The sequence below is a fragment of the Pseudorca crassidens genome, chromosome 9, assembly GCF_039906515.1.
Source record: "Pseudorca crassidens isolate mPseCra1 chromosome 9, mPseCra1.hap1, whole genome shotgun sequence".
Taxonomy (NCBI): domain Eukaryota; kingdom Metazoa; phylum Chordata; class Mammalia; order Artiodactyla; family Delphinidae; genus Pseudorca; species Pseudorca crassidens.
Window position 1 is genome coordinate 13,833,273 of NC_090304.1, and position 27,434 is coordinate 13,860,706.

At 44.8% G+C, this 27,434-nt stretch overlaps 1 protein-coding gene across 1 annotated transcript; it reads right to left on the reverse strand.

Annotated features, from left to right (window-relative positions):
• Positions 1-1,515: 1,515 nt before the first annotated feature.
• F2 (coagulation factor II, thrombin) lies at positions 1,516-27,434 on the reverse strand. Its single transcript, XM_067749166.1, has 14 exons — positions 27,279-27,434; positions 26,726-26,889; positions 25,981-26,005; positions 25,694-25,744; positions 24,146-24,251; positions 23,907-24,043; positions 21,942-22,256; positions 21,467-21,595; positions 21,246-21,372; positions 20,558-20,725; positions 19,852-20,025; positions 19,383-19,564; positions 1,934-2,004; positions 1,516-1,779 (listed from the first exon to the last, which is right to left on the reverse strand). Exons 1-14 carry the CDS (start codon positions 27,355-27,357, stop codon positions 1,636-1,638), a joined length of 1,872 nt encoding a protein of 623 aa, XP_067605267.1. The 5' UTR covers positions 27,358-27,434; the 3' UTR covers positions 1,516-1,635.

Here is a 27,434-nt window from a genome sequence, read left to right on the forward strand (position 1 = left end):
ATCAGCACCTCACACCAGTGGCAACTCGCTGTCACACATTATCGTAGGCTGTAGTGCCTGCTTCCCCGAGTCATAAATGCACCCAACAGGAAGAGCAATACACCAATGTCAGCCAGAAACTCTGGAGCTACGTGGAAGGGCAACGATGTGTCAGAGCCGTGCTCCATCCCAGACAGTAACCTCTGCCATCAGTAACCTTGAAGAATGTGCTGTGAAAAGGCATCTTGAAAGTTCTGTGACTCCTAAGATTTTGCCCAAACCCTGTAAGAATCCACTTCTACATCTTCTTGTTCCCATTTCTCAGAAAAACAAATTACTCAATTCTGATAACTGCTGTAAGAGTAGAAACTCCAGGAAGCAGCAACTCCAACAATATGCTATTTCAGAGACCAGAGAGGGAAGTGGGAAGTGGCAGAGGAACTTCACCATGCCAGGCAGTAGTGAGAATAAAAGCAGCCGTGACTTAACAGAGAGCTGACCAGGTACCAGGCATTTTGCTAAGTACACATGCAAATGACCTTATTTAATCCTCAAAACCTTATTAGGTAAGTAATGTCATTATATACATCTTATACGTAAGGGAACTGAGGCTCAGGGAGGTCAAGTGACATAACCATGGTTATCCCCCCCCCCTTTCTTTTGGTCATGCATGCTGCGTGGCTTGTGGAATCCTAGTTCCCTGACGAGGGATGGAACCTGGGCCCTGGCATTAGAAGTACGGAGTCCTAACCACTGGACCACCAGGGAGTTCCCGTGATTATCCCTTTTAAGGCTGGAGCCAGAATATGAACCCAGGCAGTCTGGTGCTAGGGCCCCTACTCAGAACTGCTATCCCACAACCCTTGCGAGTGAAGACACTTAAAATACTGAGCCTTTGGACGGCACAGATCTGATTTTTTTTTTTTTTTTTTTTTTGCGGTACACGGGCCTCTCACTGTTGTGGCCTCTCCCGCTGCGGAGCACAGGCTCCGGATGCGCAGGCTCAGCGGCCATGGCTCACGGGCCCAGCCGCTCCGCAGCATGTGGGATCTTCCCGCACCGGGGCACGAACCTGCGTCCCCTTGCATCGGCAGGCGGACTCTCAACCACTGCGCCACCAGGGAAGCCCTGATATTTTAATAACATAAGAAAGATGTAACTACTCCCCACCTCACTAGCCTACCCTCCTCCAGCCTCTTCTCTGGTCCCACAACAGCTCTTCACAGCCTAAAGTGGCTAAAAGCACAGGCTTCAGTTTCTCCTATATTTCAAGTCAGACTTTGACCCTTCTTAGCCATGTGACCTTGGACAAGGAACTTCTCCAAGTCTCAGTTTACTACCTTTTGTGAGGATTAAATGAAATAATCTATTAAAGCCCCAAGTCTGGAACATTTTAAATGCTCATAAATTCAGGCTGCCATCTCCCCTCTCACTGGACCCTGTTCTAGGGGTGGTGGATTCTTTAAGTCCTGCTTGTCCAGTAGTAGGATTGGCTCTTCCTGAGCTACCCATGAACAGCACTGTGAGCACTGAGGCTCATTGATAGGGTCACTTTTATTGAGAAATATAGTTTTAGGAACAAGCCACAAAAATAATTCTTTCACTGGATTGGCTTCTGTGATTTTGCAGTGAGCAGTGTAGAATGTGGGTGGCCCCCTAACTTCCAGACCGTTCAATGACCTTCTGTATCCACTTCTTCAGGCGGAACACATGTGTGTAGAAGCCATATTTTCCATCCCTGTCACAGCCTTCACCCCATGAGACGATGCCCATTTGATACCAGCGGTTGTTAAAGGGGCTCTGAAGAAGAAACATGGGATTTCCAATAGAGTCAAGTCCAAGGTAGTGTCAGTATTACCCTGTCAAGCAATTGTTTCTGAAAACTTGGGTCCCTCCTCATCCACCCCAGAAGGATCTACCCGCCAGCTCCTGGCCTTCTGGGAACTCAGCTTACCTTCATGACAAACGGTCCCCCACTGTCGCCTTCACAAGCATCCCCTCGTTTCCCTTCACCGGGCTTGTAACCTTGAGAGAGAAAAGCAGTACTCAGGGAGGGGTATAGCTCACACTCCAGCCACTCTCCCCTTCAAGAGATACTGCTGCTGAGTGTCCACTGACTCCTAGGCATCCTTGACTCTGCTCAATTCCTCACCCCACACATCCAATTCTTAGGCAAACCTTGCCAGCTCAATCTTCAACGTACATCCCCAATCCAACCACCCCTCACCACTTCTACACCTGGTCCCATCACATACACCTCTCCCCTGAACCACTAGTCTCCCTAGTTCTACTTTTGCTGCCTACAATCCATTCTCCACCCAATAAGCAGAATGACTTAAAAAAAAAAACACGTTAAACTGACAGGTGAGAGAAAAATGAGAATTAGGGCAGTTACCTTTATCCAAATATCTCCACATATCCTCCACAAACAACATGAAGAACAACAAAGCTACACAAAAACCACACCTTCAACATAACTCGAATACAGAGAACACCCAAACTTCAAACCACTTTATCTAACTGTACATCGAATATCAAAACCTGTGTGGTCCTAATAAGACCTGGTTCCACATCTCAAAAAAACAAAAAAACAAAACTTGTGTGGAGATGAGGAGGGGAAAATATCCACTAGATCAAAGAAGTGGATTCAATGAATTAGGACTCTTGTAAATAACCCCAAATCTACCAAATGAATAGACGAAAAGTAAGTACATCTATACCAAGATACTATAGGAAAACAATAAGAACCAAAATACCTCAGCTAACAAAAATTCTTTCCCAAACACAACCATGAAACAAGAAAACTAACGGAATTAAATATCCTCAAGCAAATTTTTGGTATGTGAAAAAGAATGAATCAGAAATTTAAAAATTAGGGACTTCCCTGGTGTCACAGTGGTTAAGAATCTGCCTGCCAATGCAGGGGACACGGGTTCGAGCCCTGGTCTGGGAAGATCCCACATGACGTGGAACAACTAAGCCTGTGCACCACAACTGTTGAACCTGTGTCTAGAGCCCGTGAGCCACAGCTGCTGGGCCTGCGTGCCACAGCTGCTGAGGCCTACCCGCCTAGAGCCCGTGCTCCGCAACGGGAGAGGCCACTGCAATGAGAAGCCTGCACACCGCCAATGAAGAGTAGCCCCCGCTTGCCGCAACTAGAGAAAGCCCGCACGCAGCAACAAAGACCCAACCCAGCCAAAAATAAAATAAATCAAAAAAAATTTTTAATTCAAAAATTAAAAATAAATGGACAGGGACTTCCCTGGTGGTCCAGTGGTAAAGAATCCTTCCTGCAATGTAGGGGACACAGGTTTGATCCCTGGTCAGGGAACTAAGATCCCACATGCTGCGGGGCAATGAAGCCCACACGCCACAACTACTGAGCCCGCGTGCCTCAACTAGAGAGCCCACGTACCACAACGAAGATCCTGTGTGCTGCAACTAAGACCTGATGCAGCCAAAATTAAAAATAATAAATGGACAAAACAATGGGAAGTAATTAAAAGCAGAAAGTGGTCGAAATGGAACTCACACTAAAGAAATGAGTCCCTCAATAAGAAAAAGAAAGCAATGGAACAGAGTTAATATGTATAATATAGTCCAAGAAAACTTCACAGAAATAAAAGATTGGATGTGCATATTGAAAGGATCCACTGGGAACCTGGCAAAGCTGATCTGAAACACTGAACTCTGAGACGTGTCCTAAAAAAAACTGAGACTTCAAAGATGAAGAAAAAACCTTCAACGCCTGGAAGCAGAAAAACTCAACTCCCTTATAAGAGCAAAACAATTACACTGGCATCAGATTTCAAAAACAACATACAAAGCAAGCAATGATAAAGCTATATTTTCAAAAAATTCAAGGAAGGAAAATGTGAACCATGGATTTTATATTCAATCATGCTGAGCTTCAGGTGTCAAGGCTACAGAAAACAAGTTATAAACATATAAAAACTCAGGAAATTCTATACCCATAACCCTTCTTGAAAAATCGACTAGTGGACAAGCTTCATCCAACCAGGAGATGAATGCTTCAGCAAAAGGACTTATTAACTGTCTGACAAGTAGAAATAATACAACTAAAAGTATGAGAGGAGAAGAGAAAGAGGAAAGTAAACTCACTGATTGTAACAACTAAAAGAATATAAGAAACTAAGGGCATTTCAAAAAGGTGTAAGACCAAAGATAATGAGTAGAACAAAAATGCAAACCTTACTAAATATATGAAATTATTTGAAAAGTAAAGAAAAGATCACACAGAGAAAAAACACAGTAAATGAAACATAATATACATAAAAATAACAAAATCATATGAGATACTAATTCTATTAATCATTCTATTAATCTTCAATAAATATGAATGGGCTTAACTCACTTTTTAAAAAACAAAAAGATTTTTAATTTGACTCACAAAGCAAGACTCAACGATGCTATATATGAGACAAAACAAAGTGATTCATAGAGGCTAAAGTTAAAGGGATGGACAAAAGTATAACAGGAGAATGGAAACAAAGAGAGCAGGGATAGTGAAGCTCAAGTTGAAAGTAAAGGACACTTTTACTGCTAAAAGCCACAATTCACAATGAATAATTAACAGTTATAAATATCTGCACCAAATAACACAGCAACTGCCTTTATAAAGTAAAAGACTATAAATGATGCAAGGAGATAGACAGAAATACATTAATAATAGAATTCAACACACCAAACTCAGTACAAGACATATCAAGTGAACTGAAAATAAACAAGGATATAAATGACCTAAATAACTGATAAGGTACATTTATGGACATATATATATATATATATATATATATATATATTGAACTTTACACGTGGATAAAGAAGAACACATCTACACACCTCAAGCACACATGTACATTCACAGAAATTGATCAAACGGTTCTCAGAAAAATCAGTTCCATAAAGTAGAAATATTACAAACTATATTCCTGGATTATAATGCAGCAAAACTGAAAATCAAAATGCTAAAGGGCCCTCCCATCTGGAAATTTTAAAACCACCTATTAACTCTTGAGTGAAAGGGGAATACACACTGAAATTAGAGAGTTTCTAAAAAAAAAATAATTCAAACATAATTCAATAATTCAAACAAACATAGTGTTTTCCATGAATGGTGTTTTCCATTCATAGCCCTACTCAGTAAAAACTGAAGATCAAAGATAAATTAACCAGGGACTTCTCTGGTGGTGCAGCGGATAAGACTCCGAGCTCCCAATGCAAGGGGCCTGGGTTCCATCCCTAGTCAGGAAACTAGATCCCACATGTATGCCACAACTAAGACTTCACATGCCACAACTAAGGAGACAGTGTGTCACAACTAAGGAGCCGGCGAGCCGCAACTAAGACCCCACACAACCAAATAAATACTTTTAAAAATAAAATAAAATAAAAAATAAATTAACCAAATTGGCAGCTCAAAAAGCTTTTAGAAAAAGAACAGCAAAGTGAACCAAAAGGAAGTATAAGGGAAAAAAATTAAGATCAAAGCAGAAATTAATGAGGTACAAAATAGAAAAATAATAAGCCTAATTAATAAGTCAAATTCTTAGGTATTTTGTTTGTTTCCAATCACTAGCTAATTTACTCAAGAAAAATAAGGAAGAAAACACAAATATATAAAATAAGGTGCCAAGGAGGAAAAAAACATAAGAGAAGACACTGTAGCACAAGATACAATATAGACTTGAACAAATTGAAAGACATTTCTTGTCCTTGGATAGAATGGCTCAACATCAAAAAGAAGTCAGTTCTCCCTAATTTAATTTATAACTTTAATGTAATCCCAATAAAAATACCAAGTTTTTTATAGAGCTAGGTAAGTTGATACTAAAATTCATGTGGAAAAACAAACATGCAAGAGTTGCCAGGAAAACACTGGAAAAGAAAAACTACAAGAGAAGATAAGCTCTACCAGATATTAAAACATACTCTAAAGCCTCTATAATGAAAACAAGACATTTTAACAGAATAGACAACAGACCAGAAGAACCAAACAGAATGTCCAGAAACAGACTTAGGCACACACAGAAACCTAGTATGTGATAAAGGCAACATCTCAAATTACTGGGGCAAAGACAGATTTTTTTTTTTTCTTTAGTATTTTTTAAAATTTATTTATTTATTTTTGGCTGCATTGGGTCTTCGCTGCTGCGTGTAGGCTTTCTCTAGTTGCAGCAAGCGGGAGTTACTCTTTGTTGCAGTGTGCGGGCTTCTCATTGCGGTGGCTCCTCTTGTTGCCAGCATGGGCTCTTGGCGCACAGGCTTCAGCAGCTGTGGCTTGCGGGCTCAGTAGTTGTGGCTCGCGGGGTCTAGAGCACAGGCTCAGTAGTTGTGGCGCACGGGCTTAGTTGCTCTGCGGCATGTGGGATCTTCCCAGACCAGGGCTCGAACCCGTGTCCCCTGCATTGGCAGGTGGATTCTTAACCACTGCACCACCAGGGAAGTCCCCAAAGACAGAGTTTTTAATAAATGGTACAGAGACAGCTTATTAGCCATTTAGAAAAAGATAAATTAAATCCATACCTTACATTGTATGCAAGAATAAACTCCAAATGACTCTGAGATCTGAGTGTAGGAAAATGAAACCAAGTACTAGAAGAAAATATGAGTGAATTTCTCTATGACCTGGGTATAAGGAAGGTTCTTTTAACTCTGACGCAAAATCCAGGTGCAGTAAAATGAAAGATTAATAAATTTGACTACATAAAACAATTTAATTGGATGGCCAAAACATAATAAAGGATAAAGAAAAAGAAACTGGAAGAAAATATTTGCAAAGTATATCACAAATAGAGGCCTAATATCACTAACATATGAAGAACTCTTTAAAAATGATGGGAGGGACTTCCCTGATGGCACAGTGGTTAAGAATCTGCCTGCCAATGCAGGGGACATGGTTCGATCCCTGGTCTGGGAAGATCCCACATGCCGTGAAGCAGCTAAGCCCGTGTGCCACAACTACTGAGCCTGCGCTCTAGAGCCCATAAACCACAAGTACTGAGCCCCACGGGCCCAGAGCCCGTGCTTCATAACAAGAGAAGCCACCACAGTGAGAAGCCTGTGCACTTCAATGAAGAGTAGCCCCCACTCGCCACAACTAGGGAAAGCCCGCGCGCAGCAATGGAGACCCAACGCAGCCAAAAACAAATAAATAAATTTATTTTTTTAAAAAAATGGGGCTTCCCTGGTGGTGCAGTGGTTGAGAGTCCGCCTGCCGATGCAGGGGACATGGGTTCGTGCCCCAGTCCAGGAAGATCCCACATGCCGCGGAGCGGCTGGGCCCGTGAGCCATGGCTGCTGGGCCTGCACGTCCGGAGCCTGTGCTCCGCAACGGGAGAGGCCACAACAGTGAGAGGCCCGCGTACCGCAAAAAAGAGAAAAAAAAAAAAATGATGGGAGAGGGACAAAAAAATGGACCGTAAAAACAGGAACAGACAATTCACAAAAAAAGATATAAAAATGGTCAGTAAGGATATAAAAAGATGTTCAATTACAAAATATTAGAAATCTAAATACCCATACACAGGAAATGGTTGAAGACACTATCATACCTCCTCCTAACGTGACTATAAAATTTTCTTTTTTATTGAAATATAGTTGATTTACAATGCTGTGTTAGTTTCTGGTGTACAGCAGTGATTCAGTTATACATATATTTTTTCATATTCTTTTCCATTATAGTTTATAACAAGATGTTGAATATAGTTCCCTGTGTTATACAGTAGGACCTTGTTATTTATCTATTTTATATATAGTTGTTTGTATATGCTAATCCCAAATTCCTAATTTTTCCCTCTCCTCTCCTTTCCCCTTTGGTAACCACTGGGAAGTTTGTGTGGTAAGTTTGTTTTCTATGAATGGATAAAGATGATATAAGATGTGCGTGTGTGTGTATATATATATATGTATATATATATACACACACACACACACACACACACACACAAAATGGAATATTACTCAGCCACAAAAAAGAATGGAATAACGCCATTTGTAGCAACATGGATGGACCTAGAGTTTATCATACTAAATGAAGTAAGTCAGACCAAGACAAACATCATATGATATCACTTACATGTGGAATCTTAAGAAATGATATAAATGAACTTATTTACAAAACAGAAACAGACTCACAGACATATAAAAATATAAATTTTTTTTAATAAGGAAAAGCTCTATAACTAAAATGGAATGAATTTCCAGGATACATTAGCTGAAAAAAGCAAAGTACAAAAGAATATCTATACTGTGCTACTCTGTGAAAAGGGAAAAATAAGAAAATATAAATGTGTCTGCTCATTTGTGCAAAAAGAAACAGAAGAAGAATAAACCTCAAACTACTGAGATTGGTTAACTGCAGGGCCTGGATGGAAATGTGGTGGAAAGGAAGGAGGTGGGAACAGGACAGGAGGAAAAGGGGAATATCGTTCTCTGGTGTACCTGTATAAAGAATCTGATTTTTGGACCATGTTAATACAGGCACACCTTGGAGATACTGTGGGTTCAGTTATAGACCACCACAATAAAGCAAGTCATATGAATTTTTTGGTTTCTTGGTGCATATAAACGTTATGTCTACAGTATACTATAGTCTATTAAGAGTGCAATAGCATTATGTCAAAAAATATATACAGGACTTCCCTGGTGGTGCAGTGGTTAAGAATCTGCCTGCCAATGCAAGGGCCACGGGTTCGATCCCTGGTCCGGGAAGATCCCACATGCTGCGGAGCAACAAAGCCCATGCGCCACAACTACTGAGCCTGCACTCTAGAGCCCGCAAGCCACAACTACTGAAGCCTGCGCACCTAGAGCCCATGCTCTACAACAAGAGAAGCCACTGCAATGAGAAGCCCACACACCACAACCAAGAGTAGCCCCCGCTCACCACAACTAGAGAAAGCCTGAGTGAAACAACGAAGACCCAACGCAGCCAAAAATAACTAAATAAATGAATAAAAAATATATATACACATACTTGAATTTAAAAATATTTTGTTGGGCTTCCCTGGTGGCGCAGTGGTTGAGAGTCTGCCTGCCGATGCAGGGGACACGGGTTCATGCCCCGGTCCAGGAAGATCCCACATGCCGCGGAGCGGCTAGGCCCGTGAGCCATGGCTGCTGAGCCTGTGCGTCCAGAGCCTGTGCTCCACAACGGGAGAGGCCGCAACAATGAGAGGCCAGTGTACCGCAAAAATAAAATAAAATAAAAATATTTTGTTGCATACAAACTACTACGTATAAAATAAATAATCTACAAGGATATACTGTACAAACAGGGAATATAGTCAATATTTTATAACTATAAATGGAATATAACCTCTAAAACTGTGAATCATTATGTTGTATACCTAAAACTTATTGTACATCAACTACATCTTAATAAAAAAAATGTTTTGTTGCTAAAAAATGCTGACCATCATTTGAATCTCCAGCAAATTGTAATCTTTTTGCTGGTGGAGGGTCTTGCCTCCACGTGGATGGCTGCTGACTGATCAGGGTGGTGGTGCTGAAGGTGGGGTGGCCATGGCAATGTCTTAAAATAAGACAACAATGAAGTTTGCCCCACTGATGGACTCTTCCTTTCAAGAACAATTTCTCTGAAGCATGCAGTGCTATTTGATAGCTTTTTACCCACAGAACTTCCTTCAAACTAGGAGTCAATCCTCTAAAACCCTACCACTGCTTCATCAACTAAGTTTATGTAATGTTCTAAATCCCTTGTTGTCATTTCAACAATCTTCACAGCATTTTTACCAGCAGTAGAGTCCATCTCAAGAAACCACTTTCTCCTTATCCATTAAAGTTTTATCGTAAGATGGCAGCAATTCAGTCACATCTTCAGGCTCCACTTCTAATTCTAGTTCTCTTGCTATTTTCGCCACATCTGCAGTTATTTCCTCCACTGATGTCTTGAACCCCTCAAAGTCATCCATGAGGGTTGGAACAACTTCTTCTAAACTCCTGTTCATGTTGGTATTGTGACCTCTTTCCATGAAATCACAAATTTTTTTTTTGAATATTTGAATTTTATTTTTTGATACAACAGGTTCTTATTAGTTATCTATTTTATACATATTAGTGTATATACGTCAATCCCAATCTCGCAATTCATCACACCACCACCACCACCACGGCCAATTTCCCCTCTTGGTATCCATACATTTGTTCCCCACATCTGTGTGTCTATTTCTGCCCTGCAAACCGGTTCATCTGTACCATTTTTCTAGGTTCCACATATATGCGTTAATATACGATATTTGTTTTGCTCTTTCTGACTTACTTCACTCTGTATGACAGTCTCTAGATTCATCCATGGCTCTACAAAGGACCCAATTTCGTTTCTTTTTATGGCTGAGTAATATTCCATTGTCTATATGTACCACATCTTCTTTATCCATTCGTCTGTCGATGGGCATTTAGGTTGCTTCCATGACCTGGCTACTGTAAACAGTGCTGCAATGAACATTGGGGTGCATGTGTCTTTTTGAATTATGGTTTTCTCTGGGTATATGCCCAGTAATGGGATTGCTGAGTCATATGGTAATTCTATTTTTAGTTTTTTAAGGAACCTCCACTCTACACTGTTCTCCATAGTGGCTGTATCAATTTACATTCCCACCAACAGTGCAAGAGGGTTCCCTTTTCTCCACACCCTCTCCAGCAGTTGTTGTTTGTAGATTTTCTGATGATGCCCATTCTAATTGGTGTGAGGTGATACCTCATTGCAGTTTTGACTATTTCTCTAATAATTAGTGATGCTAAGCAGTTTTTCATGTGCTTCTTGGCCATCTCTATGTCTTCTTTGGAGAAATGTCTATTTAGGTCTTCTGCCCATTTTTGGATTGGGTTGTTTGCTTTTTTTAATATTGAGCTGCATGAGCTGTTTATATATTTTGGAGATTAATCCTTTGTCTGTTGATTCGTTTGCAAATATTTTCTCCCATTCTGAGGGTTGTCTTTTCGTCTTGAATGTAGTTTCCTTTGCTTTGCAAAAGCTTTGAAATTTCATTAGGTCCCATTTGTTTATTTTTGTTTTTATTTCCATTACTCTAGGAGGTGGATCAAAAAAGATCTTGCTGTGATTTATGTCAAAGAGTGTTCTTCCTATGTTTTCCTCTAAGAGTTTTACAGTGTCCGGTCTTACATTTAGGTCTCTAATCCATTTTGAGTTGATTTTTGTGTACAGTGTTAGGGAGTGTTCTAATTTCATTCTTTTACATGTAGCTGTCCAGTTTTCCCAGCATCACTTACTGAAGAGGCTGTCTTTTCTCCATTGTATATCCTTGCCTCCTTTGTCATAGATTACTTGACCATAGGTGCGTGGGTTTATCTCTGGGCTTTCTATCCTGTTCCACTGAAATCACAAATGTTCTTAATGGCATCTAGAATGGTGAATCCTTTCCAGAAGGTTTTCAATTTCCTTTGCCCAGATCCATCAGGGGAATTACTATCTATGGCAGCTTTAGCCTTATGAAATGTATTCATTAAGATAATAAGACACATTAAGATAAGACTTGAAAGAAAAAATTACTCCTTAATCCATGGGCTGCAGAATGGATGTTGTGTTAGCAGGCATGAAAACAACGTTAATCTTGTGGTATGCCTTCATCACAGCTCTTGGGTAACCAGGTGCATTGTCAATGAGAAGGAATATTTTGAAAGGAATCTTTTTTTTCTGAGCAGTAGGTCTCAACAGTGGGCTTAAAATATTCAGTAATCTATGTTGTAAACAGATGTGCTGTCATCAGGTTTTGTTGTTCCATTTAGAGAGCACAGGGAGAGTAGAGTTAGCATAATTCTTAAGGGCCCTAGGATTTTCAGAATGGTAAATGAACACTAGCTTCAATTTTTAAGTCACCAGCTGTTTCAGCCCCTAACAAAAGAGCCAGCCTGTCCTCTAAAGCTTTGAAGCCAGGCAGTGACTTCTCCTCTCCAACTATGAAAGCCCTAGATGGTATCTCCTTCCAGTGTAAGGCTGTTTGGCTACATTGAAAATCGGTTGTTTAGTATAGTCATTTTCATGAATTATCTTAGCTAAATCTTCTGGATAACTTGCTGCTTTACCTTGTAGTTTTATATTATGAAGACAGCTTCTTTCCCTAAACCTCATGAATCAATCTCTGCTAGCTTCAAAGTTTTGGCTTAAGGGAATGTTATGGCTGATTTGATCTTCTAACCAGACCACTAAAACTTTCTTCATATCAGCAATAAGGCTGTTTTGCTTTCTTATTTATGTATTCACTAGAATAGCACTTTTTAATTAATTATTTTTTTGTTTGTTTGTTTTTTATTGTTTTTTGCGGTACGCGGGCCTCTCACTGTTGTGGCCTCTCCCATTGCGGAGCACAGGCTCCGGATGCGCAGGCTCAGCAGCCATGGCTCACGGGCCCAGCCCGTGGCATGTGGGATCTTCCCGGACCAGGGCACGAACCCACGTCCCCTGCATCGGCAGGCGGACTCTCAACCACTGCGCCACCAGGGAAGCCCAATTTAAAAAAATTTTAAAAAATAAATTAAACTCTCTAACGAAGAAAAATTAAAAACTTCCTTCAAGAACTTTTCCTTTGCATTTACAGAGTGGCTAACTGTTTGACACAGGAGGCCTAGCTTTTGGCCTGTCTTGGCTTTAGACATGCCTTTCTCACTAAGCTTAATCACTTCTAGCTTTTTATTTAAAACGAGAGACATGCAACTCTTCCTTTCACTTGAACACTTAGAGGCCATTGTAAGGTTACTGATTGGCCTAATTTCAATATTGTTGTATCTCAGGGAATAGGGAGGCCTCAGGAAAGAGACAGAGATGGGGCAATGGCTGGTTGGTGGAGCAGTCAGAACACACAGTTTGCTGTCTTGGCACAGTTCATGATGCCCCAAAACAATTACAATAGTAACATCAGAGATCACTGATCACAGTTCACCATAACAAACATATAATAATGCAAAAATTTGACACATTGTAAGAAGTACTAAAATGTGACACATGAAGTGAGCAAATGCTGTTGGAAAAACGGCGCTGATAGAATTCCTTGATGCTGGATCACCACAAACCTTCAATTTGTAAAACAACAATATCTGGGAAGGGCAATAACGCAAAGCACAAACCTAAGTGTCTATCAACAGATGAATGGATAAAGAAGATGTGGTGTATATATATATATATATATATATATATATATATATATATATATATATATATATATATATATATATAAAATAAATATTACTCAGCCATAAAAAAGAATGAAATTCTGCCATTTGCAACAACATGGATGGACCTAGAGGGTACTATGCTTAGTGAAATAAGTCAGACTGAGAAAAACAAATACTGTGTTATCACTTATATGTGGAATCCAAAAAATAAAACAAATGAATAAATATAGCAAAACAGAAACAGACTCACAGAGAGAACAAACTAGGAGTTACCAGTGGGGAAAGGGAAGAGGGGAGGGGCACGATAGGGCTAGGGGATTAAGAGATACAAACTACTATGTATAAAATAAATAAGTCACAAGGATATATTGAACAGGAAATACAGCCATTATTTTGTATATGGAGTATAATCTATAAAAACATTAAATCACTATGTTGTACACCTGAAACTAATATAATATTGTAAACCAACTATATTTAAATAAAATAAAAAATATGTAAATAAATAAAGCAAAGCACAATAAAACAAGGTAAAAGTCCAAAAATAAACAAGTAAAGACAACAAAGATGGGAGGGAGGACCCAAAATTGAATACAATCGTGAAACAAATGAGCCTAACTGTATTTTAAATAAATAACACAGGGAAGGGGATAATAATTACCCAAGTTACTTTTAGACACAGTACTGTGACTATATATATATATATATATATATATATATATATATATATCTTCAGGCTAAAAACAGAAACAACCATGAAGAAATGCTAAACTCTAGCTTGTAGGATTATTTTTCACAGTCATGGATGAGTGATTCTCAAACTGTGTATTCTTGTATTAACCAAATAAGTAAATACATTACAGATAATAGGAGTCAGATTTCTCATTATCAACAGAGACTGTTACAAATGTGGAAAGGGAGAAGCTAAAATTAATCATATTGCATTGCAAGAGGGAGGAACACTCCCCAACTCATTCTACGAGGCCACCATCACCCTGATACCAAAACCAGCCAAAGATGTCACAAAGAAAACTACAAGCCATTATCACTGATAAACATACATGCAAAAATCCTCAACAAAATACTAGCAAACAGAATCTAACAGCACATGAAAAGGATCATACACCATGATCAAGTGGGGTTTATTCCAGGAATGCAAGGATTCTTCAACATACGCAAATCAATCAATGTGATACAACATATTAACAAATTGAAGGAGAAAAACCATATGACATCTCAATAGATGCAGAAAAAGCTTTCGACAAAATTCAACACCTATTTATGATAAAAACCTTCCAGAAAGTAGGCATAGAGGGAGCTTACCTCAACATAATAAAGCCCATATATGACAACCCCACAGCCAACATCACTCTCAATGGTGAACAACTGAAACCATTTCCACTAAGATCAGGAACAAGACAAGGTTGCCCACTCTCACCACTATTATTCAACATAGTTTTGGAAGTTTTAGCTATAGCAATCAGAGAAGAAAAAGAAATAAAAGCAATCCAAATTGGAAAAGAAGAAGTAAAGCTGTCACTGTTTGCAGATGACAGGATACATGATACTATACACAGAGACTCCTAAAGACTCTACCAGAAAACTACTAGAGCTAATCAGTGAATATGGTAAAGTAGCAGGATACAAAATTAATGCAGAGAAATCTCTTGCATTCCTATACACTAATGATGAAAAATCTGAAAGAGAAATTAAGGAAACACTCCCATTTACCACTGCAACAAAAAGAATAAAATACCTAGGAATAAACCTACCTAAGGAGACAAAAGACCTGTATGCAGAAAACTGTAAGGCACAGATGAAAGAAATTAAAGATGATACCAACAGATGGAGAGATATACCATGTTCTTGGATTAGAAGAATCAACATTGTGAAAATGACTATACTACCCAAAGCAATCTACAGATTCAATGCAATCCCTATCAAACTACCAATGGCATTTTTGACAGAACTAGAACAAAAAATTTCACAATTGGTATGGAAACACAAAAGACCCCGAATAGCCAAAGCAATCTTGAGAAAGAAAAACGGAGCTGGAGGCATCAGGCTCCCTGACTTCAGACAAAGCAACAGTAATCAAGACAGTATGGGGCTTCCCTGGTGGCGCAGTGGTTGAGAATCTGCCTGTCAATGCAGGGGACACAGGTTCAAGCCCTGGTCTGGGAGGATCCCACATGCCGCGGAGCAACTAAGCCCGTGCGCCACAGCTACTAAGCCTGCACGTCTGGAGCCTGTGCTCCGCAACAAGAGAAGGCCACGACAGTGAGAGGCCCGCGCACCACGATGAAGAGTGGCCCCCACTTGCCGCAACTAGAGAAAGCCCTCACACAGAAACGAAGACCCAACACAGCCAAAAATAATTAATTAATTAAATTTTTAAAAAGACAGTATGGTACTGGCACAAAAACAGAAATATAGATCAATGGAACAGGATAGAAAGCCCAGAGATAAACCCACACACATATGGTCGCCTTATATTTGATAAAGGAGGCAAGAATATACAATGGAGAAAAGACAGCCTCTTCAGTAAGTGGTGCTGGGAAAACTGGACAGCTACATGTAAAAGAATGAAATTAGAACACTCCCTAACACCATACACAAAAATAAACTCAAAATTGATTAAAGACCTAAATGTAAGGCCAGACACTCTCAAACTCTTAGAGGAAAACATAGGCAGAACACTCTGACATAAATCACAGCAAGATGCTTTTTGACCCACCTCCCAGAGAAATGGAAATAAAAACAAAAATAAACAAATGGGACCTAATGAAACTGAAAAGTTCTTGCAGAGCAAAGGAAACCATAAACAAGACGAAAAGACAGCACTCAGAATGGGAGAAAATATTTGCAAACGAAGCAACTGACAAAGGACCAATCTCCAAAATTTACAAGCAGCTCATGCAGCTCAATATCAAAAAAACAAACAACCCCATCCAAAAATGGGCAGAAGAACTAAATAGACATTTCTCCAAAGAAGATATACAGATGGCCGAGAAACACGTGAAAGAATGCTCAACATCACTAATCATTAGAGAAATGCAAAGCAAAAATACAATGAGGTATCATCTCACACCAGTCAGAATGGCCACCATCAAAAAATCTACAAATGATAAATGCTGGAGAGGGTGTGGAGAAAAGGGAACCCTCTTGCACTGTTGGTGGGAATGTAAATTGGTACAGCCACTGTGGAGAACAGTATGGAAGTTCCTTAGAAAACTAGAAATAGGACTACCATATGACCCAGCGATCCCAGTACTGGGCATATGAAAACCATAATTCAAAAAGAGTCATGGGGGGCTTCCCTGGTGGCACAGTGGTTGAGAGTCCACCTGCTGATGCTGGGGACACAGGTTCGTGCCCCGGTCCGGGAAGATCCCACATGCCGCGGAGCGGCTGGGCCCGTGAGCCATGGCCACTGAGCCTGCGCATCCGGAGCCTGTGCTCTGCAACAGGAGAGGTCACAACAGTGAGAGGCCCGTGTAGCGCAAAAAAAAAAAAAAAAAAAGAGTCATGTACCACAATGTTCATTGCAGCTCTATTTACAACAGCCAGGACATGGAAGCAACCTAAGTGTCCATCGACAGATGAATGGATAAAGAAGATGTGGCACATATATATACAATGGAATATTACTCAGCCTTAAAAAAAAATGAAATTGAGTTATTTGTAGTGAGGTGGATGGACCTAGAGTTTGTCATACAGAGTGAAGTAAGTCAGAAAGAGAAAAACAAATACCGTATGCTAACACATATATATGGAATCTAAAGGGGAAAAAAATGGTTATGAAGAACCTAGGGGCAGGACAGGAATAATGACGCAGATGTAGAGAATGGACTTGAGAATGTGGGGAGGGGGAAGGGTAAGCTGGGACGAAGTGAGAGAGTGGCATGGACTTATATATACTACCAAAATAGATAGCTAGTGTGAAGCAGCCGCATAGCACAGGGAGATCAGCTCAGTGCTTTGTGACCACCTAGAGGGGTGGGATAGGGAGGGTGGGAGGGAGACGCAAGAGGGAGGAGATATGGGGATATATGTATATGTATAGCTGATTCACTTTGTTATAAAGCAGAAACTAACACACCATTGTAAAGCAATTATACTCCAATAAAGATGTTAAAAAAATCCTATTGCATTGCAACGGGAGGCTTCAGTGTCATCTCATGGTTTTAGATAGATAAATAGATAGAAAGAACATAGATATAGATTTAGGCATGTGCATAATACATGTATTTTCTAATTCTGTCTGCTAAGAGAGCCTAGGAACAATGACACCCCAGTAACAACGTGCACAACTGGCACCCAGATCTTGGTTTCTAAATACCATTCTCCACTAGAAGGCAAGTAGGATGAACCTAGAACATCTTGCTGCGCTGAAAGTAAGAAAGTACTCAGAGATTGACAGGACCTCTCCAAAAGTCACAGAAGCCAGGTTGTTTTTTTTTTTTTTGACTCCCACTGGCCAAACCTGGGATAATTTGAACATTATAATAATGATAGTAACAAATTATAGCCCTTAGAATAAAGAAAGGACCCATGAGTCCACAGTGACAGAGTGAAAGCAGATTCTTCCTTACAATAAGATGATCACTAATAAATGTAGAAGGAATGACAGAATTTAAAAATCACCATTTGGCAGCTACCAGGGTTAGGAGAACAATTTGATGAGAAACAGAACAGACACTATTCAACTTTCTCCCCACAAGATGTTAGTCTTAAAAAGGAAAACAGAACTTTACAGTGAGAAACACGGCAGATGCAGACACCACCTTAACCAAGAGGTCAGAGTTAATCTCACCAGGAATGGGACAGAGAGATCATATGCCTGAAAAGGACACAACATCACTTAGCTTGAATCTGATCATTAGGAAACCTTAGAGAAAGCCAAACTGAGGCCAATCTACAGAATAACTGGCCTATACATGTCAAATATGTCTAAATCGTGAAAGACAAAGACTGACAACTGAGTACAATGTGTGATCCTGGACTGGATCCTGGGTGGGAAAAACGTTTTTGTTTTTCTTTTGCTAAAAAAGACATCAGTAAGCAGGACAACTGGAAAACATTTAAATGAAGTCTAAAAATTAGACAAAGGTATTATATCATTATTAATTTCTTTTTTCATTATTAATTTCTTGATTTAATAAATGTACTGTGGTTATGGCAGAGAACAACCCTGTTTTTTTGGAAATACTTAAGTGTACGGGTAAAAAAGGTAACATGTACAATTTAGTCTCAAATAATGTGTATACGTGTGTGTATAAATACACACACACAGAACACACACACACACAAAGGAGGTGGCAGAATCTGGATGACAGTATAAAGGAATTCTTTGTATTATTTTTGCAACTTTTCTGTGAGTCTGAAATCACCTAAAAAATTTTTTTTTAATTTTTAAAAATTTAAAAATTAAGTTAGATCGTTTACTCACCTGCCCCAGAGTCTCCAATAATGTCCTATCACGACAAAAGCCAAAGTCCTTCAAGGCCCTGAAGGAAGCACCCATCCCCTGACTGCCCACCTCTCTCCCCTCTTCCAATGCTGCCCTTCCTGTGTTTACTGCCCTCCAGCCACACAGGCCTCCCTGCTGCTCCTAAGACACGCCAAGCATGCTCCCACCTCAGGGCCTTTGTACCTGCTGTCTCCACAAGTCTGGAGTGCACTTCCTCTAGACTGGCTCACTCTTTCATGTCTTCTAGTCTCTGCTTAAACATCACTTCTCAGAGAGGCCTTCTCCAACCACTCTGTCTCAATCGCCCCGTCCCCACCTCTCACTCCCTTACTCAGCTTAATTTTTCTCCTATCAGGATTGCTATTCTAGATCTGCTTACTGACACACTCTCCTTCTAGGAAGGAAGCTCTCTGAAGACACAGGAGACCCTATCTGTTAGGGTCCTTTTTGGACACCCTGGAATACTGCCTGGACCACAGTAAGCACTCAGTAAATATTTGCTGAACGACTGAATGAATGAATGGCTTTTCCTCCACCCGTGACCTCTGGTTGGTGTCTGGCTCACATATACTGACAACTTGACCAGTGACTAGCACCACGCCTAACACCTTAAATACACTATCTCGCTCAACCCTCACACGGCCTAATGGAATAGAGCCAGGACTTGAACCCAGGCCTGTGCTACTCACGTGTCTCAATCCTCCCAACCCGAGGCCCTGCTATTCCCGCCTGCCCAGCCATGCCCAGGGGACTTTACCAGCACAGAACATGTTGTCGGTGATGCGGATCCGGGTGGAGGCCTTGCAGACCGGCCGCTCCACGATGGGCAGGTTCACCACCTGTAGCACGCTGGGCTGCACCTCAGCAATATTGGCTGTCCACGTCTCCCTCAGGTTGCCCCAGCCCGTCACTCGCCCTTTGTATCCAGCCCGGAGCAACCTTTGGGGAAAGGAGAAGGACTGAGTGAGAACAGACCAGTCTAGAAACCTCCTGGCCCCAACACCATCCCTTAGAGACCTGAATCTAAAACACCTGTGCAGGAAGACGCTGAGGCGTGGAAAAGGGAAGGAACTTCGGCAAGGCAATAGGCTGTCAGAGTCAGGCCCAGAACCCAGCCCAGGTCCTCAGCTGCCAGCCCCCTGGCTGCCCCCCAACCACCTGCCCCCTGGCCAACCCCCTCGGCTCCCCCCCCAGCCACCCCCCGGCTGCCCTTCTGGCCGCCCCACTTGGTTGCTGTGTCCTTGTCGGGCAGGCACACGGGGTGGACGTATTCGGTGAAGCTGATGGGCTTCCTGAGCTTCAGCAGGGCGATGTCCCGGTCCAGGTTCTCCCTCCAGTTGTACCTGGGGTGGATGTGGATCTTTTCCAGCATGGAGATCTTTTCAATCTTTCGCTCATAGCTGTGCAGACCCCAGCAGAGAAAAGGAGAAGCTGTAGGCCACCCAATGAGGGGCAGCTGGTTCCCCGAGGAAGAAAACTGCCTGCCCTCAGGGTCTGGGAGTCAGCGTAACCAGCAGGCCACCAGTGAGGGTGAGAGGGCCGGCTCCTGTCCTGGCAGCTTCTTCCTGGCCTGAAGTTGCCCAGAGCTTTGGGATCAAACAGCCCAGGCAGGTAGGGGGAGGGACGCAGCCTGTAGGCCCTGATCCCAACAGCCTCTACTCAGAGGTCACACCTGGGCCATGTCCTGGTGCCTGGAAGGGTGCTAAGGGCAGGCCAGGATTCTGCTCTCTGCAAAGGCTTAGTTTCTCTGTCCCCAGGTCCAAGCTTCAGTCAGGATGTGGCCACATAGACTTTACAGCAGAGCCTACAGGGTTTTCTACTGTGGGAGATGTACAGACATATCCCTCGTGGCCCAGAGTCACCAGAGCCCCTCACAGTCACTCGGGAGGACGCGGACCCCTGCCAGACACGCATGGGCCCCCACTTCTGTACCTGGTGCGGGAGTGCTTGCCAATGCGCACCAGAAGGTCATTCTCAGTGAAGTTCTTGTCCCAAGGCGGGTACAGAAGACAGTGGGCAGCGGTGAGGATCCAGCGGTCACTGATGAGGCTGGCCCCGCACAGCAGCTCCTGGGGACTCTTCCGGAAAAGCATCACCTGCCTGGGAGAAGAAGTGGGAAGCATTAGGAGGTGGGAGGGCTGCCCCTCCACCAGCCCTACAAGCGCAAAGTCCCAGGTTTAAGAACTAACTGGACAGAGCTCCCTACTGGGCCCAGACCCCAGCTTGACCTTCCCGTTCTTGGGGACCGGGGCATATATGTGACACCGCGGGGCTGCCACCTGCTTTTTGCACCCCCCTCCCCTCATCAAGCTTCTTCCAGGCCAGAGTTGGCACAGCTTAGCACAGCTCTGGGGTCAGAAGAACAGGAATCTAGTCCTGCTCTGTAACCCATTCACTAGCAGCACCACTTAGGCGAGTCACTTAAGCGCTCCGACCCTCAGCTTCACCATCTGCTTTGGAGAAGTAGTAAACCCAATCTCAAAAGGTGGCTGTGAGGGTTCGATGAGATGTTGGTGCTGGGCTAGGTTGTCTGTGGAGCCTAGACCTGTGAGGGCGGAGGAGTCTCCCAGGGCGCGGGATGCAGGCGCGCAAGGGGTCGGTGGGGGCAGGGAGCACGCACCAGGGCGCCAGGCCAATCTCCGCATCCCGGCCCTCCACGATGCGCCCCTCGATGTAGGAATCGAACAGCTCCTGTTCCGTTTTGTCCTGCACCAACTTATTCTCGAACAGAGGCCGCAGGCCACAGTCTGCCGAGCCAGCGGGACCGTTAGGGGCCGAGCGCTGCAACACCCGCCCCCGCCCCCATGCCGCGGCCCCGCGCCCCTCCGGCCGCCGCCTGACCTGCCTCCCCGGCGCCGAAGGTCCTCTCGTTGAAGAAGGGCTGAAATGTGTCCGCAGCGGTGCGTCCCGCTATGGCCGCATCCGGTTCCTCGCCCAGCCCATATCCCACCTCCTCATCCACCGGCTCCTCTGCAGGGACCCAGACACCAGCTGCGGCTGGGCCAGGCCATTCCTCACCCACCCTCTGACCTCCCCAAGCCCCCAGGCAGCCGCGGAGGTCGTCTGGTGTAGAGATTAAGAGCGCAAGCGCACCTGCGTTACTAGGAAACCAAACCTCGTGGGCCTCAGTTTCCTCAGCTGTAAGGTGGAGCTAGGATTACGCCCACCTGGTTAACGTCAGGTGTCATGAATGCACTCACTGGTGAGTGGTAAGCCTTAGATCAGGTGGTAAAGCCTTAGATCAGGGGAGGCACTGTTCTTGTTGTTCCCTCCAGGCTGTGTCCTCTGTCTCATGTCCCCTGCCCTGCCCTCTCACCGCAATAGTCCAGGTCGCAGTACTCAAAGTCGCCAGGCTCCCCGGCCACGTAGCACCACGCGCCCTCCTCATCCCCGTCTGGGTTGCGGCAGAAGTTCTCCACCAGTGGGACAGCCGGGCTGAAGTCCTGGTCCTTGCTCAGGGCCTTGGCCCGCTCGCTGGCCCAGGCAAGGCAGGGAGACCCATGTGTGGTCACCGCCAGGTGCCCCTGGTACTGCTGGCCGCGATCAGGGATGCACATTTCTGATTGAGGTGACAGATTCACTGCAAAGTCTCTGGAGTTTGAGGTCAGCTCCACAGTGACTCGCTCCTGGCCTGGTGGGTGAGGAAACAGAGGAGCAGAGTGGGTGGGACCACACGTGGAGCCAGACGGGATGTGAATCCCTGCCTTTCGGCCTTTATCCTATAGACCTCAAGTCACTTATCCTCTCTGAGCCGCAGTCTGCTTGCCTATGAAAGGGAATACTAATGCGTTTTTGCAGGGTTATTGAGAGATTTAAACAAAATATATGGCATAAGTGTCTGGTGCATAATAAGCCAGAGATAGGAACCAGGTTTCATCTCCTGCGCTATCTGTAATCTATTGGTAGTGACTGCCTGGAGTTTAAGGATTCTGTGCTTTCACAAGGGCACAGTAGGAAAAATAGCTGGGATCCACTGAGGATGTCTACACAGGGAGTAGGTCAGTTTCAGCATGCCTGCAACATATTTATCATAGGTGTTCAGGGGTGGGGGCTTGGTAAACTGTAGCTGTTTTTGTTACTATGATTGGCAACTCGCTGTAAGACTGGCCCCAGCATCCCTCACTGGGTCCTACAGGGATGCATGAAGGACAAAGAAGAGCAACCCATGTTTGGTAGATTGAGTTACTGGCACTAATTCTTTACTCCTACCTGGATCCACCTGGATCCACATCCTCTGCCCTGTTATTTTACAAGCAAAGGTGTAAAGGTCCACCTCTTGACCTTGGCCTTGATCATGGGACTTGCTTTGGCCAATGGCATGTGGGCAGAGCTGACTCTGCCAGTTCTGAGCCTAGGCTTAAAGATGTGTGTCTGCTCACTGCTTGGTATTTCTGCCGCCCCCATGGAAGAAGCTGCTGCCTTTCAGCCTCCCCCCACAATGAGTACACACGGAGCAGACATGGACCCACCCACACAAGGAGCCAAGCTCAGCTGGACCCATTGTTTGACGTAGGGCCACCAGCCGAGCCCAGCCTACACCTGGACCCCACCGACGCGTGAGCGAGTGCAGCTGAGATCAGCAGAGCCACCCCAGCTGAACCTCAGACACATAAGAAATAAATGCGGGACTTCCCTGGAGGTCCAGTGGTTAAGATCTCCCCTTCCAATACAGGGGGTGTGGGTTCAATCCCTGGTCGGGGAGATAAGATCCCACGTGCCTCGCAGCCAAAAAACCAAAACAGAAGCAATATTGTAACAAATTCAATAAAGACTTTAAAAATGGTCCACATCAAAAAAAAAAAAAAAGAAAGAAATGCTTATCGGTGTATGCCCCCCAGCTTTTGTGGCTGTTTGTGATTTTGTGGGGTTTGCAGCATTATTATGGCTATAGCTAGCTGACACATTATGGGAAATAATGATGACAGAATCATGCAGGGCTGGACTGTACGAGGCTTGCTCTGTGATGCTCGGCAAAGGGTACATGGACTGAAATGGTTAGGAAGGGCTTCCTGGAGGGAAGAATGCCTCAAGCAGGAAGTAAAGCATATTTAGAATGGGCCACATCCTGGATCATAAGGAAGCAAAGGCTGTGGAGGGAGGAGAGGAGGCTGGAAGCTAACTCTCTCTGGTCTCCTGACTTCACTAACCAACAAGCTCAAATATGTCGTCAGTAACTAACACCAGCTCAAAGGGAGCCAGGATCTTGATTCCCATCCTGTGCTGCCAGGCCCATGAAGACCCATGGGCCTTGGCCATGCCCACCTGATCTCCCCCAGCTCACCGCAGACAGGGATGCTGCACTCCTCCCTCTGCACAGTGGGGAGCGTAGTGTAGCACCAGGGCCCAGTGATGCTGCCATCTGGGTTGCGGCAAAAATTCTCCTGCAGGTCAGCTCCAGGGTGGGTGGTAGAGTTGATTCTGGAACAGAAAATTGCTCAGCAGGAGGCGTCTCCCCCACCCCCAGTGTCTCCTCACCCCTTATTCTCAGACCCCTGGCAGACAGGCCTGCCCATCACTCACTCCGGCTTATGTGGGTAGCGACTCCTCCACAGCTGGCATTCGATGCCTGACCGGGTGAAGCTCACGTTCCCTCGGTAGTTCATACCCAGACCTTCGGCACAGTTACCTGCAGAGACCCCCAGCCCAGGTCTCCTACACTGAGGACTTGTTCCCGCTTCTCTCCTAGTAAAGCTCTATCGGTCCATCCCCCCCAAGCTACCTCTGGTCCATGACCCTTAACCTGCATTTACTCAGCACTTCCTCTGTACCCAGCAGTTCTACAATCCATTTAACCGTAGTTACCAAATATTCACTGAGTGCCCACTGTGTGACAACCATGTGACAGGCACTATGCCAGGTACTAAGGACACAGCAATGAATAAGACAGTCATAGTCAAGTAGGTTCCTGCCCTCATAGAGCTAATATTCAGTGGCTCCTCATAGCCAGCAGAATGAAAAAGTGAACAAGGTTCTCCGAATCTGGCCCTGGTCTAGGTGTCCTGTTATCTTAGCTCCTCGTGCCTAAGGGCCTTTGCACGTGCTCTTTCCTTTGCCTTGGCCATGCTTTCCTATTTATTCATCAGTGCATCCCACAAATCCAAGTAAAACTCTACTTCTTCTGGGGAGCAGTCCTTGATTCTGCCAGCAAACGAAATGCTCCCTCTCCTGGAATTCTCTTGGCACCTGGAACAGAACTTTTCCATCAATTACTTTGATGTTTTGTATTTTTGTTTTCTGATGAAACTGTGAGCTCCCTGATTCTCTTAAAATCCCCAGCACTCAACCATAGAGCTTGACACACAGCAGGGGCTTAGTGAAATGTCTATTGAATAAATTACTTAACAAATGAAAACATAGCCAGTGTGATTAAAGAGTTCCATGTTGTGGGGTCTACTGTCATACTAAAGGTGTATTCAGAATGCCGTGGAGGAGGGAGGATGCACCTTGAAGGCTCAGCAAGGTGGTGGCATTTGAACTAATTCTTGAAGGATAGGGGGGTTTTCAGTAGGCACTGACGGCTGCTCCAGGGGGAGATGATAATGTAAGCAGGGGCCAGGATCTAGAAACATCTTGCCCTGTTGAGAGAAGTGCTTGCTGTCAGCAAGCTGGGGGGCTGGATTCAGGGCTGGTGCAATGGTAGATAAAGCTTGAAGGGAAGGTTAAGATCAGAACCTGCAAAATCCACTAGGCTAAGAAGCCTGTGCTTTATTCTCGGGGCAATGCGGAGCCACTCAAGGTTTTGGAGAAAGAATGTGACATCATCGAAGCTCTGCCTTGGGGACATGGGGAAGACTGATTGGCATGGGCAGGGGCTCTGATGAGAATCAGGCCTTAAACATTATTTCATTACCCGTGCATTCATTTGTTCCTCCAATATTAATCATCTTACTGACTGCCAGGCACAGAGCCAGGTGCAAAGACACATCCTTGACCGCAGGACCAGAAAGGCAATGTCAGCTGCTAGAGGCCACCACCCCTGGGCCACAACTCCTACCCAACCCCTACTCTGCTCTTCTCCCAGGCTGTCCCCTCCTATCCTGTCCCCACACCCTCATGTCAGTTCCTCACCTTCCAGACATTCAATGAGCTTTTCTCGAGGTTTCCTCAACGACTCACAAGCTGGAAAAGACCCAGAAACATCATTGAGATTGAGGTAGGGATAGGACAGGTTCAAGTGAAGGGTGGGATGACATTCAGAAACGGAGAGAAAGGGACGCGTATGGAAGAAAGGAAGGAAAGAGGCGTGGGTGGAGGAATGGAGGATTGGATGGATCAGAAAATTCTCTGGAGTGGGGCACCCTCTAACTTGGGTCCCCAGGACTCCCTTCCTGGAGCAAACCCTTCCCAGTGCTCACCTGTGTACTTGGCCCAGAACACATCCTGAAAAACAAGGCTGAGTGTGAGGCTGTGGTAGGATCCTGTTTTGTTTTGTTTTTTTGTAAACTTCCTGTCTTCTCCTTATACTTTCCCCTTTCCCTTACCCTGGTCACGCTCTGGGGAGGTTTGTGGCAGAGTTTTCTACTTTTGCTTCTAAAAGCCCAAGCCCGCAGAGGAGAAGAGTATCTGAGGAGAGGGGAGCTCCCTGCCTTCCCCACCGCCCGCCCCCCCGCCCCTGGCCAGACAAGATTGAAAGGGATTCCCCGGGGTGGGGTAGACTGGAGAAGAGGGGCCCAGGCAGAGCCCCAGGGAAGGGAAAGCTTCAAAAGGCTCCTGGAACACTGAGGCCTAGGCCCAGGCCTGACCAGAGACCCACCTCCCAAGGGTGGCACAGAAGTAGCAGCAAAGCTAAAGTTGAGAGGCCATGTGGCCAGGGCCAGGGTCTCCAGAGATCCCAACATAGACAGATGTCTAAAGACTGAGGAGGCCCCCCTGCCCCCCAACGTCCTGGAGCCTCACCGTACCCTGGGGCCTTGACATAGCCCAGGCACTGGGGCCGCCTAGAAAGGCTGAGCCGCTCATCAGGGCAGCCCAGGGAAACGGGGCCAGAGATGAAGTTATCAACAAAGAGCTGTGATGCTCCCCGCTCCCCTCCTTGGTGCCCCTGCAGGGACCAAGGGCCCCCTTGGAGGGACCCCCAGCCCTCCCTCCCTGGGGCCTCACCGTGGCACTGGGAGACTCCAGGGCCTCGAAGGCCTCCTCACGGCTGCACTGCTCCTCCACACACTCTCGCTCCAGGTTGCCCTCCCGCCACTCCTCCAGGAAGCCGCTGTTGGCGCGTCGGACCCGCTGGAGCAGCGACAGTGCTTGCTGAGGGGCCAGGAACACTGCAGGAGAAGGGGCGTGGGACAGTGGCCTCAGGGGCCCAGGCTGTCTTAGCCACCACCAGCCACTTAGGGCAGGAAGCAAGCCTGGCCTGCCTGCTGGCTTCCAGAAAGGGGGTGTCTAGGATGGTGGCAGGACCTGAAAGGCTGCTAACGGCAGCCACTAGCCCCCCTCCTTTCATGGATCACCCCCAGCCCAACCCCCGTATTGCAAGAGAGAAGTAGTCACTGTCTGTCCAGCCCTGAGCACCTGGCTCCTTCCCTAAGCTGGACACAGTGAGCCGAGAGCCACCTGGGGGCCGGCCCTGTGCTCTCTGTCGAGCCAGGGGACCGCAGCCCACAGGCCTACATCCCAGTCCGCCAGCCTGTCCCAGCTTCCAGGCCCCCCTTACCATGCTGGCTGTGCACAAGGCTAAACAGGGCAGCCAGGGCCAGGCAACCAGGTAGCCACAGGCCTCGGACGTGCGCCATAGTGTGTCCGCTCCCAGGACTCTGAGGGCTTGTCCTGACCCCTCTGGGTTAATGTTGAACCAACATGAAGAAATCAG

What these genes read in the sequence shown, in the direction of transcription:
- F2 (XM_067749166.1), bottom strand. Translation starts at nt 27,357, where the DNA reads ATGGCGCACGTCCGAGGCCTGTGGCTACCTGGTTGCCTGGCCCTGGCT. An exon ending in CCTTGTGCACAGCCAGCATG is followed by an intron (nt 26,890 to 27,278) that starts GTAAGGGGGGCC and finishes CTTCTCCTGCAG; the next exon opens with TGTTCCTGGCCCCTCAGCAA. An exon ending in GGCAAGCACTCCCGCACCAG is followed by an intron (nt 20,026 to 20,557) that starts GTACAGAAGTGG and finishes GGGTCTGCACAG; the next exon opens with CTATGAGCGAAAGATTGAAA.